We start from the raw sequence: 15282 nt of genomic DNA, 5'->3' as shown, positions 1-15282 counted from the left end.
GCTCAGGTCATGATCTCGCGGTCTGTGGGGTTCGAGCCCCGCGTCGGGCTCTGTGCTGACAGCTCAGAGCCTGGAGCCTGTTTCAGATTCTGTGTCTCCCTCTCGCTGACCCTCCCCTGTTCATGCTCTGTCTCTCTCTGTCTCAAAAATAAATAAAAACGTTAAAAAAAAATTAAAAAAAAAAAGAAATGCTTATGGAAAGTTAATGTATTTTTCTTCCCTTCTCTCATTTGAAAAATGAGTTACAATAATCTCGTATGAACAGTTTTAAATCTTGTTTCATGTTTTCAGTGCATTAGAGAACTTTTCATTTGAAATTTTACAAAGGAAAATGGCATTATACTTTCAGGTTTCTTATCAAGGATTAACAGATACTTTCAGGCTTCTTATCAAGGATTAACAGAAATTTTAATAGGCAACCTGGGTCTTTTCCAAAATTTTGAAATAGTAAGTGCGAAAGCTAAAATTTCTACCACGTGGTCAATTGCTCTTGTTTTGGTCCAATGTGTTGGTATTTACAGGGATGAAGAACCAGGAGGCCAGCTGGTTACAGATAAGTTCCACATTGACTGGGATTCAGTACTTGTTGACACAGATAATGTTATCACGGCACGATTTGATGGCAGAGGAAGTGGATTCCAGGGCCTGAAAATTCTGCAGGAGATTCATCGAAGGTTAGGTTCAGTGGAAGTAAAGGACCAAATAGCAGCTGTGAAGTAAGTGGGTCCGCATTTTCCTACTGTTTTTCCTTTAATGCAGAAGCTAGGTATATGATACATTACCTCTGAATCATGCACTTTAGTACAGCAATCTGTACTTTAGTGAATAGACAATTTTCTAAGTTAGTCATATAGACTTGCATTCGTTTCTTCAAGTACTTTTCACTCATCACAGGTAATAAAACAATTATCGAACTTCCACCTCCTTGGAATTAAAATTCACTTTAGATTTATAAAAATTGGAGCAACCTTAATTAAACCACTCTAGTATTTATTTACAATAACCTACAAAGTCTATTATTTCCCAGTTAACTGTAATCTTGAACTTTCACAGACACCATTCCCCCGCTGGCAGGAGTGACCTAGAAAACTAGTAGGTTCTTTAAACCAGGACACAGAAACTGGCTGGGATATTGTCAAAATGTAGATCTGTAGGCCTGAAATGGGGTCCCCAATTTGGCATTTGTATCTTCCTACCAGGTGATGCCCAAACAACTGGACCATCACTTAGAGTAGCAAGATAAAGCTCCAACCACTAAAGTATTTCTGGTTTGACTTCTGGGTTTTGTGTGTACATTTGTATGTGTGTGGGTGCCAAAAATGAATTCCCATGTGTGTTTAACTCAAGAGAATATAACGTTTTTTTTTTCCTCATTGCAGATTTCTACTGAAACAGCCATACGTTGATTCCAAAAGATTAAGCATTTTTGGAAAGGTAAATAGAAATGTTATGCATACGTATATAAGCACACAGATTTACATATGTGTATTATACATATAGGTATATACATGTGTTTGTATGTGTGCATATATAATTTCCCCATTTTACTATAATCTCTCTGCACCATTCTTTAAAATGTAATATTATAATTAATACTATATACATTCAGTCATTTGTTAATCCAGCAATTATCTATAATCCAATTGGTGCTGGTATTATAAGTAGAGCAGCAACTAAACAACAACAATAAAATCTGTTTTCGTAAAGCATATCTTCTAGAAAGAAGAACTTGATAAACACATAAATGCAAAACATGGTTTCATATAGCATGAAGTCTTACAAGGAAACCAAAAAACAAAAAAAGTGGACACAAGTTAACTCTAGAAAGAGCTAATGTTCTTAGATTAAGGGGTCAAGTAAGGCCCCTTGGATTAAGTGATATTTAGGCTGATACCTGAATAACAAAAGGGAGCCAATTGTACCAATCTCTTGAGGCAGGGTGTTCTCTATAGAAGGATCAAGTACCACAGCCTTAGGGATGACTTACATGGCTCAGAAACTGAAAGAGGACCAATATTCATAATTAGGTCTTTGTGGTGTTTTCTGCGTTTACTTCTCATTGCAGTAATTTTACGTCAGGTCCGATATCATTTTCACAGTGTGGATAGAGACTCCACATAGATACTCACTGAGCACCTAGTTTATGCATATCACTAGGCTAGATACTATACAGGTACTAAAATGAAAGGAAGGAGGTCTAGTACTATTTTAGTTTGGAGACAAAGAAAATTATTGGTGTTCATGGATTTAAATATAAAACAAGTTTTACTATCCATAAGTGAACTCAGAGATACAGGACCAGAATAACCGACAGTTTTACCGGGGGTAAATTTTCGTGGTATTCACTGACAAATAGGTATATGGAAAGCTATTTAACAAATGAATCAATTGTAAATCAGCCCAAACCACCACCACTCTCCCCTGACTTCAGATACCTGCAGTGTACCATGTCTTTGCTTTATTGTATTCTTGCTCTTCACAATATTCAGGAGATTGACAGGGACAATGCTTCTCTGACACAAGTACAAATAAATAAATGAAGACCTACCCCTATACCTTATTTAATATTGATTTTATTTTTGAGAGAGAGAGAGAGAGAGACAGAGCATGAGTGGGGGAGGGGCAGAGAGCGAGGGTGACACAGAATCTGAATCAGGCTCCACACTCCATGCTGTCAGCACAGAGGTCAATGCGGGGCTGGAAAAGCAAGAACCCGTGAATTCATTACCTCAGCCAAAGTTGGGTGCTTAACGAACTGAGTCACCCAGGCGACCCCCCCCCATCATTACTAAGAAAGATATTAGCAAAATAATGGAAATGTCTAAGAAAGTGATCATTCCAAAGACATGGAAACTCTCAACAAATTAACAAGTGCACACAGTGAAGACTTATCACATGCGAGAGCATGGATGAACCTTGAGGACACTGTGCTCAGTGAAGTGAACCAGTCATAGAGTGACAAATACTGCGTGGTCCCACTTACATAAAATATCTAGAGTAGTCAATTTCATGAAGACAGAGAGTGGAATGATGATTACCAAGGGCTAGGTGGAGGGGGAAAAATAAAGTTTGTTGCTTAATAGGTAATGGGATCTCAGATTTGGAAAATGAAAAAGTTGTAGAGATTTGTTTCACAATACAGACACTAGACAAGACACAATACACTACACACTACTGAACTGTGCACCTAAAAGTGGTTAAGTTGGTAATACTATATTAGGTGTTTGTTACCACATACACAGCGCATAAAATTGACAACATTTTACTCTTTAATGGTCCTGAGATATGTAATAATTTACAAAGGACTTAGTTCTTATGTATTTCAAGGCTCTACTTACTATACACATACATAAGTATAAAAGATCAAATAAGCTACACACACATTCATTATTATGGAAATTTAGATTCAAAAGGTTGTAAAATGCCTTATAGAAAAAGTCGAACATAAATTGGATAGTGAAAGTCATTCAGCAAGTAGAGGACAAGGAAAAGGCTCTCATGTAAATGTTCAAAGAACATGAAATAAAATAATTGACTATAATTAAGGCTCATATAAAGGAATGAAAAGTGACAAAACCAAAATGACGTCTTGGCACAGACCTTAGAAAGTCCTTCATATTAACTAGAAAGCTGAGTGCTAGTCTATAAACAGGAAGAAATAAAGCTCTAGGCCTCAGATTTAGAAGTTCAAAATCCCATATTTATCATTTTATTAGGGGGCTGATGAACCTCAGGGTAATTGACAGTCTAAATATATGAAAGACTGACATAGGATATAAACAAAGAAATATAATTAGATTTTAAATGGAAAAAAAATGTTCCATTTCCAATTAACCAAATATGCTTATCTGTGACTGAATTATAATTTAGAAGGTGCCTTTCTGAGCATACAAAGGAACATTGTTAGCTTCAAGACTCCTAAGTCTTGTAATTTTTTTTTCTTGGAATGTACTTGTTTTGTTTCCATATCAAATAAAACAATCCTAAACTCATAAAATTGGCTGGGGACTAATCATCTTGGTTTTCTGGAATTAGATTGTAAATGTATCTGGGGCTGTTTCTTTCTCTGTTGGAAATTTTTAATTAATATTTACATTGATTTAATCAAGACTATCAAGATTTTTCCATTTCTTCCGAAGTCAGTTTTAGTACTTTTAAAATAATTGTTTCCATTTCATATATGTTTAAAGACTATTTTTAAAGCATAGTATATATTGTCTTACTATACATTTAATCATTTCACTGTGGTGATAAGGTCTCATTTGACTCCCAGTTTGGTTTATTAGTGCCTTTCTGCCTTTGCTTGTCTTAGGTTTCATGCACAGTCTCTCTTATTTGCTCTTTTCTCCCTGCTTGACTCCCTTCCATCCCCCATCCCACCTCCTTTTTTAATGAACTGTATTTTGGCTTAGCTGTTCTCATCTTTGTTTTTGATTTCCCTAATTTCTGCCCTTACCATCATTATTTTCTTTCTTCTACTTTTTAAATCTATTTTGTTCTTAAATTATTGAGTTGAATGTCTAGCTTATTAACTTTCAGCAGTCTTCCTTTCATTTGAGTCATAAAATCCCTTTGCATTAGTCCCTCAGGTTTTTCCCACCAGTGCCAACAGGTGGCTATCCCCAGAACCTAACCTAACCTTACATAATGTGTCATAATTTTAATGTTCATTCTATCAAGAAATCATATCTAAATGTTAATGGTAAGAAAACTTCTAGAAAAAAATTTCTCGCTTATATGTTAAAAAAAAAAAAGGAAAAGACTAACTAAATGAATTGAAAATGGATGGCAAAATTCAAAACCTATAAACATGATACATAGAATGGATATTGCTATGATTACCAGGCTACATCAATGGGGAATAAAATTAATTCATTCCATAAACGTTTATCAAGTGTGTACTATGTGCCTAGTATGTCTGAATGTGCTGGACATACAGCAGTCACAAAAACAAACAAGTTTTCTTGAATTTCTAGTTCGGTGAGTAAAGATAAATAAAAGACAACTTACTTAGTACAATATATGAAATGTCAGTTAATGATAGGACAATTCAGAAAAATAAAGCAGAGAGGCAGATAGGTGGCCCAAGATAAAGATAAGGTAGCAATTTTCATTCATAAGACAGGAAAGATTTCACTAGGAAATCATGTTTGATCTAAGTCAGGGAAATTTGAGGACGCAAGAAACACAGATATCTAGGAACGAAAAAAATATATATATAAAGAAAGAAAAAGAAAAGTATAAACATAGGAATATGGAAACTTGTTAAAACTTTACTTAGGGAGGTAATTATTTAAAACTATAAAATATTCTCCATTGGGATAGGTCTTGTTACTAACATGGAGTCACTTCTAAAAGGTTGAAGCTTTTAATATATAGAATATGAAGGAAACAATCAAGGCAGAATTGTAAGAATTGTGATAAAATTTGTGATCACATTAAACAAATTAAGATTTAATGCAAAATAAAACTGCAATAAACTGTTACTCCTAACATGCAGTATTTTTATTTCAAATTAATTCATTGTGTACTATAAGTGATATGTGGTTTACAAAGAATCACGAATCTGAGGATAGGAAATATCTTTTTTGTTGTTAATTTTTTTATTCTTTATTTTTGAGAGAGCAAGGAGCAAGCACATGTGGGGGAGGGGCAGAGAGCGAGAGAAAGAGAGAGAGAGAGAGACACACACACACACACACACACACACACACACACACACACACACACACACCGAATCCTAAGCAGGCTCCAGGCTCTGAGCTATCAGCCCAGAGCTTGATGCAGGGGTCAAACCCAAGAGTCCTGAGATCATGACCTGGGCTGAAGTCAGATGCTTAACTGACTGAGCCATCCAGGCGCCCCAGGAAATATCTTTTTTTTTAATTCTATCAGTATATCTTTTTGACCATTCATGAACTCTCTCGGGAATACTCAAAAAACTCAATGATTACCTTAAAACACAAGGCACATGAAAATTTTAGCTCAGTAAAATGGTATTACAGACTCTACTGCCTGCTCCTCTAAGTCCATCTACCTATTAGATTCAGTTTCTTCTACTATGGGTATATCTTTTTTAAGATAAAAAAAATCTCAGGAAACATTTCCATACTTTAAATTCACCGGACAACAACTTATAAAAGATAGATTCTAATGCTAAAATGCTTTGCAAATGGAAAGGACATAACAACGAATGGAAAAATACGATCACTGAGAAACCAATGAAATGACAGACAGCACAACTGAACAGAACAGCCTAAGTATTAACTACTTTTGATCTATAGCAAATAAAAAACACCCCCTATTTGATTAAATCAATATGATGACCCACATTTTCTGGCATCTTCCTGATAATTATCTTCTGATAATTAAAGTTATAATACTGTATCCAGCTAGAACTTATATCTGATTTCCACCCTATTCCAGAATGTATTTTTTCAGAACCCTTTCATGATCTATTCTTGCATTCAGTGAATAAATATAAAATGGCAGAGAGGAAGGTGAGCAATTAAAATTTAATTTATTCTAACGCCTCCCAGTGTTTATTTTTCTTTTAAAAATAGAAGTTATTTTGTTGAAATAAATTAAATTAAAGCAGTATTTTGGGGTTAGGTTTTTGAATGCTATAGAGAGAATTTTATTTAACAGCTTTCACTATCATTAAGTCTTAAAGAGTATTTAGCTTCATTAATCTCAAATTTTCATGTAAAAAGTGGTAAAATGTAACTCTTTGGGCAGCAACAATGATTTACAGCCCTGGTTTCACTTTAGAATCACACGGAAAACCCTACAGCCCATTCTCCACAGATTGAACTGTTTTCGAGAACATTGATATATATGTTTAAATCTCCACTGGTGTAGGGAATGCTGATTGAAGCTAGGGAGATGTTTGGGCAGGGATATTCATTATATTATTATATTGTAAGAACTTGTTATTGAAAATGTGGAGCAACAGCCTAGGCATCCCCTGGAATCTACTGAATTAGAATAGGCATTTTAACAAGATCTCCAAGTGATTTGAATGAACTTTCGAATTGAAAGGCATTGTTCTGGAATCTGCCCCTTCTCTGGAAGACACCATTCTGTTTAATTCCTGGAGAGAATCAGACTGAGATTTATGTGAAATGGGAGTAAAAAACAAACAAAAAGCATAATATCAATTTATTTATATTAGTAAATTGTGATGTATAGCCGTTCTGTGGATTGGAATATTCACCCATTCTCTCAAAGTAGTCAGGTTATATAAACAACCAAATTATTATCAATTGAAAGTCTGCTGTAATTCCATTGTGGAACTGGAACCAGAAAAGTTATCAACAGAGGTGTGTATCAACTGAGATACATTTTTCACTGTGGAAACAGTGTTGCCCCATGGGACATACTTGAAACCTCTTGGGTTGCAACATCTTGGTCTTACCTCCCTGATCAAGAACAAGGAACAATATGCTGGAAAAGCTCCCTTTAAGGACAGAACTTTTAGGGGTTTTCTACACTTTTGCTCTATAATAGTTACTTACTTACTTGCTTTGCAGAACTCATCCCATCCCTGCATATTTCTGAAGGGGAGAATATGCCATCCCAGAAAATGCCTCTTTGGCATAAGGATTATTTTGAGCTGATTCTTTTAAAAAACAGCAGACACAGGAGAAGCTTTGGAAACAGAAGTTACTCTTTTGTAAGAGACATTTACATGTATAAAGGAAATCTCCGTTTGTGTCTCCCTCCCTGAACCAGGATGAAAAGATTGACTCTAAATCATAAAGAAACCCTTATTAACGGAAGGCACTGACTGCAAATCAGACTTAAATCTGCCTAACCAATCTTATCCTTGTTTATAGTTCTTTTCCTGGTAACCTCCCATAACAGCTCCCTCCAACATCTATCTTTCTTTTTCTTTTTTAATGTTTATTTTAAAAGAGAGTGAGAAAATGTGTATGAGTGTGGGGGGGGGGGAGATGAGAGAGAGAGAGAGAGAGAGAGAGAGAGAGAGAGAGAGAGAGAGAGAAAGAGAGAGAAAGAGAGAGAAAGAGAGAGAAAGAGAGAGAAAGAGAGAGAAAGAGAGAGAGAGAGGAGGGAGGGAGGGAGAGAGAGGGAGGGAGGGAGGGAGAGGGAGGGAGAGAGGGAGGGAGAGAGGGAGAGGGAGGGAGAGGGAGGGAGGGAGGGAGAGGGAGAGGGAGAGGGGGAGGGAGAGGGAGAGGGAGAGGGAGAGGGAGGGAGGGAGGGAGAGGAACAAAGAGAGAATGCCAGGCAAGCTCGGTGCTATCAGTCCAGACCCTGATGTGGGGCTCAATCTCAGGAACCGAACCATGAGATCATGACCTGAGCCAAAATCAAAAGTCCTGTGCTTAACTGACTGAGCCACCCAGGCACCCCACGCTCAACATCTTTCTTTTGTCTTTGGCTAACAATGGTATTTAAGGTGGTGGCTTGGGCCATTTTTAAGGAGTTATTCAGTTTCACTGGGTATTTCCCATGTGTACATGAGGTATGCATGTTAATAAACATTTTTTCTCTTTTTTTCCTTTTTTTTTTTTTTGAGAGAAAGAGAGAGGGAAAGAGGGCACACAAGAGGCAGAAGAAGAGAGAGAGAGAATCCCAAGCAATATGCCCAGTTCAATTCCACGACTGTGAGACCATGACCTGAGCCGAGATCATGACCTGAGCCGAAATCAAAAGTTGGACATTCAACTGAGCCACACAGGCACCCCCGCAATTGTTTTTCCTCTTGATAATCTTTTATTACAAGGCATCAGCAATGAATTCAGAGGATTGAGGGAAACTGTTCTTCCTTTCCACTTCTTTCTTTATATGTGTTAACACTCTTAAGCCTACTACTTCTGAATTTTGCTGACCTAAGGATATTTTTATATCTTACAAAAAGAATGAGTAAAGGCACTCTGTGATGGCTTACGTCTATAAAGGATAATTTTACATCCCTTAGTTCCCAATTGTTGGAGAAGCTTTGCTCAAGCTTCTGGGTACTAGCCAACTAATCTAGGACAAAATGGACATGTGCAAAGGATGAAAAATCATTTTCCCTCTACCCTTCTGAACTCTTGTCTGAGACCCCTGTAATAAAAGACAGATCCACAAGAGAAAAACAACAGAAGTTTATTGACATGTACACACGTCACGCATGTAATACATGGGACATACCCAGGTAAAGTGAGTAACTCTCTCAGGTGAGTTTAGAATTCAGGCTTACATACCATCTTAATAGAGAAAGGGGAGTGGGATATAGGCCTTTTAGGAGACTGATTATTAGCAAAGATGAATGGGCCCTTAGAAAAACAGATAGGAAATGTGATACTTTGTGACAATCTCTCCAGGTGTGTTGTGGACTTCTAGTGACAAGAGTCAATCTTCCTTAGTTGATGACACTCCCAGGAAGGGGATCTATGACAATTGAGTTCTTTCTGGAGGATCTGTCTTTAGGCAGATAGCGGGAGTTCAGAGAAAGGCTTTTCCTGTCATTTCTTATTCTCCAAGTGCCTGCAGCTCAAAATAATCAATAGGCAAAGTGGCGTATTTTGGGGTGGCATATTCTGCTACTCTTTGTTCTCTCAGATACTTCGGTAATCTCTGACTGCATTTAGGACTTTGATGTCAATCATCCCAATTTTTAAATAATAGTCCAAATAAGCATAAATGAGATTCTGTATTTCGCATCTCAAGAATTTAGTGAAGACAGATTACTATTGCATAGGACAACACTAATATCATCTGGTAATCTTTAAAGTAGACCTCATCATGAACGAATTACATCAGAATTTCTGAGGCTAAGGCCTGGGTATTCATTGTTTTTGTATCTCCCAGGATACTCTGATATCTAGCAAGATGAAGAACACTGCTCAGAGTACAGCTAAAAATTAATTTATAAAATGAATATATAACTCAGTAGGTCATTCCCTTAGCCCAAATCTATTAAATTGTTAAAATCTCTTCTGGAATTTTCCTGGACAAATCATGGACTAGAAAAGAAAACTGGACATCTTGATTTTTTTTTAAGAATTTAAATCAATTCAGGGTGTCTGAGTGGCTCAGTCGGTTAAGCGGCCAACCTCGGCTCAGGTCATGATCTCGCGGTCCGTAAGTTCGAGCCCTGCGTCGGGTTCTGTGCTGACAGCTCAGAGCCTGGAGCCTGTTTCAGATTCTGTGTGTCCCTCTCTCTGACCCTCCCCCGTTCATGCTCTGTCTCTCTCTGTCTCAAAAATAAATAAACGTTAAAAAATTTTTTTAATAAAAAAATAAAAAAAGAATTTAAATTAGTTCAAAAGCTTTGCAGGAGGACATTTAAAAATTAAATTTGAAAAATAATCCAACTCATGTAACTAGTAATATTATTTATCAATCTCATTTCATTCAAATAGTGAATTGTGTGGGACTGAAAGCAGAATCTGTATTTGTGAAAATAGATTATAAATATTTAATTCTTATTTCCTATTTCTACATAACCATCATTTTTAAATATTTCACTAAATATACATATGTAATTTGCTGAAAATGATGTGTGAGTTAATAAGGGCTATATTTCCCTAGCTTTGAATGATTTGGAGTTGTTCCCAAATATACTACATGAGATGAGAGAGCAAACATTGGACACTGGTGATATATAATTAATTTTATATTTTCCCTAAAGTTATTAAAATAGCTTGTTAAAAATTTAAATTATTTTCCAATTTTTCAGCTGGACAAAGTGTATCTTAGTGTATTCTTTCCTCAAGTCTGCGACATCAGAAGACATTCTGTTATGCATATTACCAAATAGTGATCAAAAGCTAAAATTATCTACAGGGATAATTGATGCGCGTGCACACACACACACACACACCACATGCATTATTATTATTATTGTTGTTATTTTTTAATTTTGCCAGGGGTATGGTGGCTATATTGCATCAATGATCTTAAAATCAGATGAAAAGCTTTTTAAATGTGGATCAGTGATTGCACCCATCACAGACTTGAAGTTGTATGGTGAGTACTTCCTACAAATTGACCTAATGTATTGATTTGTAAAAAAAAAAAAGAAAATCCCAATGCAGAAGAGCTCAGTTGACCTCACTTATTGTGTGCTATCAGAGATGTTTTCAGCTGTTTATCACCTCACTGATTCAATCAATTTTACTGGAGCATGTGAAATGTAGAAATCAAATAATGAAATAAGCTAGTCAAATGATTTTTAAATTCTAAAATTTCTGTTTTCTTGGGTCACAGCCTCAGCATTCTCTGAAAGATATCTTGGTATGCCATCTAGGGAAGAAAGCACATACCAGGTAACAAAATTTAAAATAATCTAGAAAGAGTATACTTGTTCTAAAAATTCAGTCAAATTACAAATATAAGTAGATCTATATAGAGATATTTGTGCTTTCCTTATAGGCATCCAGTGTCCTCCATAATATTCATGGCTTAAAAGAAGAAAATATATTAATAATTCACGGGACTGCTGACAGTAAGTATCGTATTTGCTGCTACTGCTTGATGGGGTCTGACCTTGAACAAAGGGGTACATCTATGAACTTACTTACAAAGGACCCTGTAAACTTTCTGAAGGTGATAGCAGAGGATAGCGGCACAAAGAAGTCAATTTGTGATAGGGAGTAGGAAGAAGGAAGTCAAGACCAAGAGGAAAGGAAGTTGTGAGTCTCAATGACAACACCATCCAATAAAACTTTCTGGGATGATGGGAATGTTCTGTACTTGTGCTGTGGAACACTACAGCCACCAGCCACATATGGCTCTTGAACACTTGAAATGTGTTTAATATGATCAGGAACTGAATTTTAAATTGTTTAATTCTAATTAATTAAAAGTTTAATAACCACATATGGCTGGTGACTGCCACTGTGGCGTTACTCAGCACACTTCAAATGGAAACTAGCCGAGAAAACAACAGGATAGCAAAAAGATGCCAGCACTGAGATAAAATTCTGATGAGATCACTCATTTAAAGTTAACACAAAAAACTTTCTAAAGAGCCCTTTTATATTACTTCTCCTTTTTTCATCACTTTAAACACTGGATATGGATGTGATTGATATTACTAGTAATAAATATAATTTTATATTCTCTTTGAAGTGTTTAGGGTTCAAAGAATTTATATATATATTTATTATTTTATGTGATACTTTACAACAGAAGTCTGAGTATTTATAGCTCCATTCACAGATGAGAAAAATCAATTTCAAGGAGGAAACTGATTTAACAAAGGCTGTGTGGCTCATGAGCAGAGTCAAAGCCTTGAATCAGTATTTCCTAACACCTGAACTTGATTTTGTTGGTCTACCCTGCCCCGACTCTGTAGTTTTACCCTAATTTACAGACAATATCCCTAAAAAGGTCTTATAGCAAAGGCTATATAAGCTGTTTACCTTAACTTAAAGTATGCCAGGACATGATTAGAGTGTAGATCAATACTGATGTATGTATGTGTGTGTGTGTGTATGCATATATATATACACACACACACACGTGTTTATATATACACATGTATATGTATATAAATACACACACAGTCTACAGCATATAACGTATGTGTATATAGTGTGTATATGTAGTGTATACTTCAAATACACACACCACGTATAATGTATTATTCACTACATAAATTTACACAGTGTGTGTATATTTGAATAAACAGGTAAATGGACGAGAAGAAACAAATCACCCTTAGGTATAATTCCAAATAATTTATGTAGGTACACTCCCTCAAGGAAGCAAAGCTTAACTCTCCTCCCTTACCCCTTAAGAATGGGTTATACTTAGTGATTTGCTTCTAAAGAGTACTGTACGGAAAAGGGGGAAAAGAGTGACTTTACAATAGAGAAACTCAATAAATAACATCTCAGCCAGGTGATCAAGGTTAACATCTCAGCCAGGTGATCAAGTAACATTGATGGTATGCACCTTTGACATCACTTCATGAGAAAGGCATTCTCTATGGTCTTGTCCCAAAAACCCATTACCTCAGTCTACCCAGGAGAAAAACATTAGACAAACCCAAATGAGGTATATTCTGCCAAACATTTGACCTGTACTCCTCAGAATTGTCAAGGTCATCAAAAACAAGTCTGACGATTTCTCATAGATCAGAAGAGGTTAAGGAGTCATGATATCTAAATGTTTCTTAATTGTAACAAATGGGCCATAATAATGTGAGATGTTAACAATAGGGGGATTTGGGTAAGGGACATACATGGACTCTCTGTATGGTCTTTTCAACTTTTCTGAAAATCTCCAAAAATTATAAAATTTTAAAAAATACTTAGATGACCTCATACCTGTGTTGGGTTAAATATAGGAAAAAGAGGATAAACATTTTGAGACATTAGAATCTTGTTCTAAGGTGTTAAGATCTTACATGTATATTAATAGTGGCAACAAAAAATAGAAATCAAGTGTTGAGTATATGTCAGAAAATATGCCAAAAGCTTTTAAGATTACACTATCCTTTTTTCACAAACACATTGCATAACAGGTATTATTACTCTTAACTGATTGGGGAAGTAAATATTATGGAATGTATATAACCTGCCAAATATCACACAACTACTAATTCATAGAAAGGGGGTTTGAATCTGTCATGAAGGCTCCTTTTCATTGTGCTCTGAAGCGTCAGTTGTGAGAATAAGTTCTCTTGGGTGTTAAATTATTTTACATCTGGTCATTACCCTAGAATGTATTAGTGCTATCCAAATGTCTCTGTCAATGTGTTGCAGCTATTAAAATCATGTTCTTCCTGTCTGACTCAGTCATGGATCTGGGTTTTCACCCCACTGATAACATGCTAGCAGAGGTTCAGCACTGGCCACTTCAGAGGAAAAGCACCTGTGCGTGCATGCGCGCGCGCGCGCGCACACACACACACACACACACACACACACACACACACACACACACTCTTATACACCCACCACATACATACACCTCATAAGGGCCCGGTGGATTATAGGTGCTCAATGGCATTGTAATAGTACTATTATTAATATTACCCCCAAAAACTATCAACAAATTAGTTCACAAAGACAATCAGACCTTTAATACTCCTGTTTTAGGATGGGGGCTAGTGATAAATTCCAACAGGATTCACACCAGAAACTAAACAAATAAAATCTAACTATAAGATATATTTGTACATTTATCTTCTCAGCTGAATCCATACAGTGAAATGACAGAGTCCTTTTCAAACTTTTTTTTCGATAATAAACAACTGAGCTCTGTTAGGGATCGTTTTACCTTAATCATTGTGTTCCCCCCCCCCCCATCAGCATTTCTCATAACTGTTACATTTACAGGGCGATTTTCAAACTTACTTAGAAGTAACATGATGGGGCGCCTGGGTGGCTCAGTCGGTTGAGCGACCGACTTCGGCTCAGGTCATGATCTCGCCGTTCATGAGTTCGAGCCCCTCATCAGGCTCTGTGCTGACAGCTTGGAGCCTGGAGCCTGCTTGGGATTATGTGTCTCCTTCTCTCTCTGCCCCTCCCCCACTCACACTTTGTCTCTCTCTCCTTCAAAAGTAAATAAACATTAAAAAAAATTAAAAAAAAAAAGTAGTAACATGGTCTTAACAGAAGACCATGGGGAAGGGGAAGGAAAAAAAAAGTTAGGGAGGGAGCCAAACCATAAGAGACTCTTAAAAACTGAGGGTTGATGGGGGAAGGGAGGGTGGGTCATGGGTATTGAGGAGGGCACCTGTTGGGATGAGCACTGGGTGTTGTATGGAAACCAATTTGACAATAAATGTAATATTAAAAAAAAAAAGAAGTAATATGGTAATACTCTAAGTACAAAAGGAAGAAGTTGAAAAAGATCTTGGGTAGATTTTAAAAAGATTTAAATGATCTTTTGGAATCTTTTATTGTCTACTATGTAGTAGGATTAAGCAGCATCATAGAATTAGAGCAATGAAGAAGATTAAACTATTTAAGTCCAACCTAGTTTGATAAAGACACCTAAAGGTTAGCTTAAAAGTTATTTAAAGAAATTTAAAGATGCACAAAGTATAGGAATAAATAGCCAGGCAGCATCTGAGCAAAGTGCTGTACAAAGAGGTTTGAGTGATCCATCTGTCTTCAGAGCTAGTTAGGGCAATTTACACAGCCCCAAGCTACTGTGCCGTGTATTTCAGAGTTTTGGACCTCAGGTTCAGGCAGAGAGGGAAGACAGAAGGAAACAGGAGAAACCTGTATGATCCCCATTAAATACTGAGTCCTTCAATAATGAGATGTAGAGTCTAATTTCTTAACATGGAATAATTTTTTCCAATTTAAAATAAAA

The 15282-nt window shown here is 36.4% G+C and overlaps 1 protein-coding gene across 1 annotated transcript in view; it reads left to right on the top strand.

Annotated features, from left to right (window-relative positions):
• The window catches only part of DPP10 (dipeptidyl peptidase like 10), a 646469-nt gene that overhangs the window by 628101 nt on the left and 3086 nt on the right, over positions 1-15282 (top strand). The window contains exons 20-24 of the mRNA XM_042994282.1: positions 522-716; positions 1380-1434; positions 10878-10977; positions 11218-11276; positions 11383-11455. Of these exons, the coding sequence (XP_042850216.1) occupies positions 522-716; positions 1380-1434; positions 10878-10977; positions 11218-11276; positions 11383-11455 (482 nt within the window). The remainder of the gene's footprint in view (positions 1-521; positions 717-1379; positions 1435-10877; positions 10978-11217; positions 11277-11382; positions 11456-15282) is intronic.

The sequence above is a fragment of the Panthera tigris genome, chromosome C1 (assembly GCF_018350195.1).
Source record: "Panthera tigris isolate Pti1 chromosome C1, P.tigris_Pti1_mat1.1, whole genome shotgun sequence".
In the NCBI taxonomy this organism is placed as follows: domain Eukaryota; kingdom Metazoa; phylum Chordata; class Mammalia; order Carnivora; family Felidae; genus Panthera; species Panthera tigris.
Note: the sequence above shows the minus strand (reverse complement) of the source record. Positions and strands in the feature narration are given on the sequence as shown.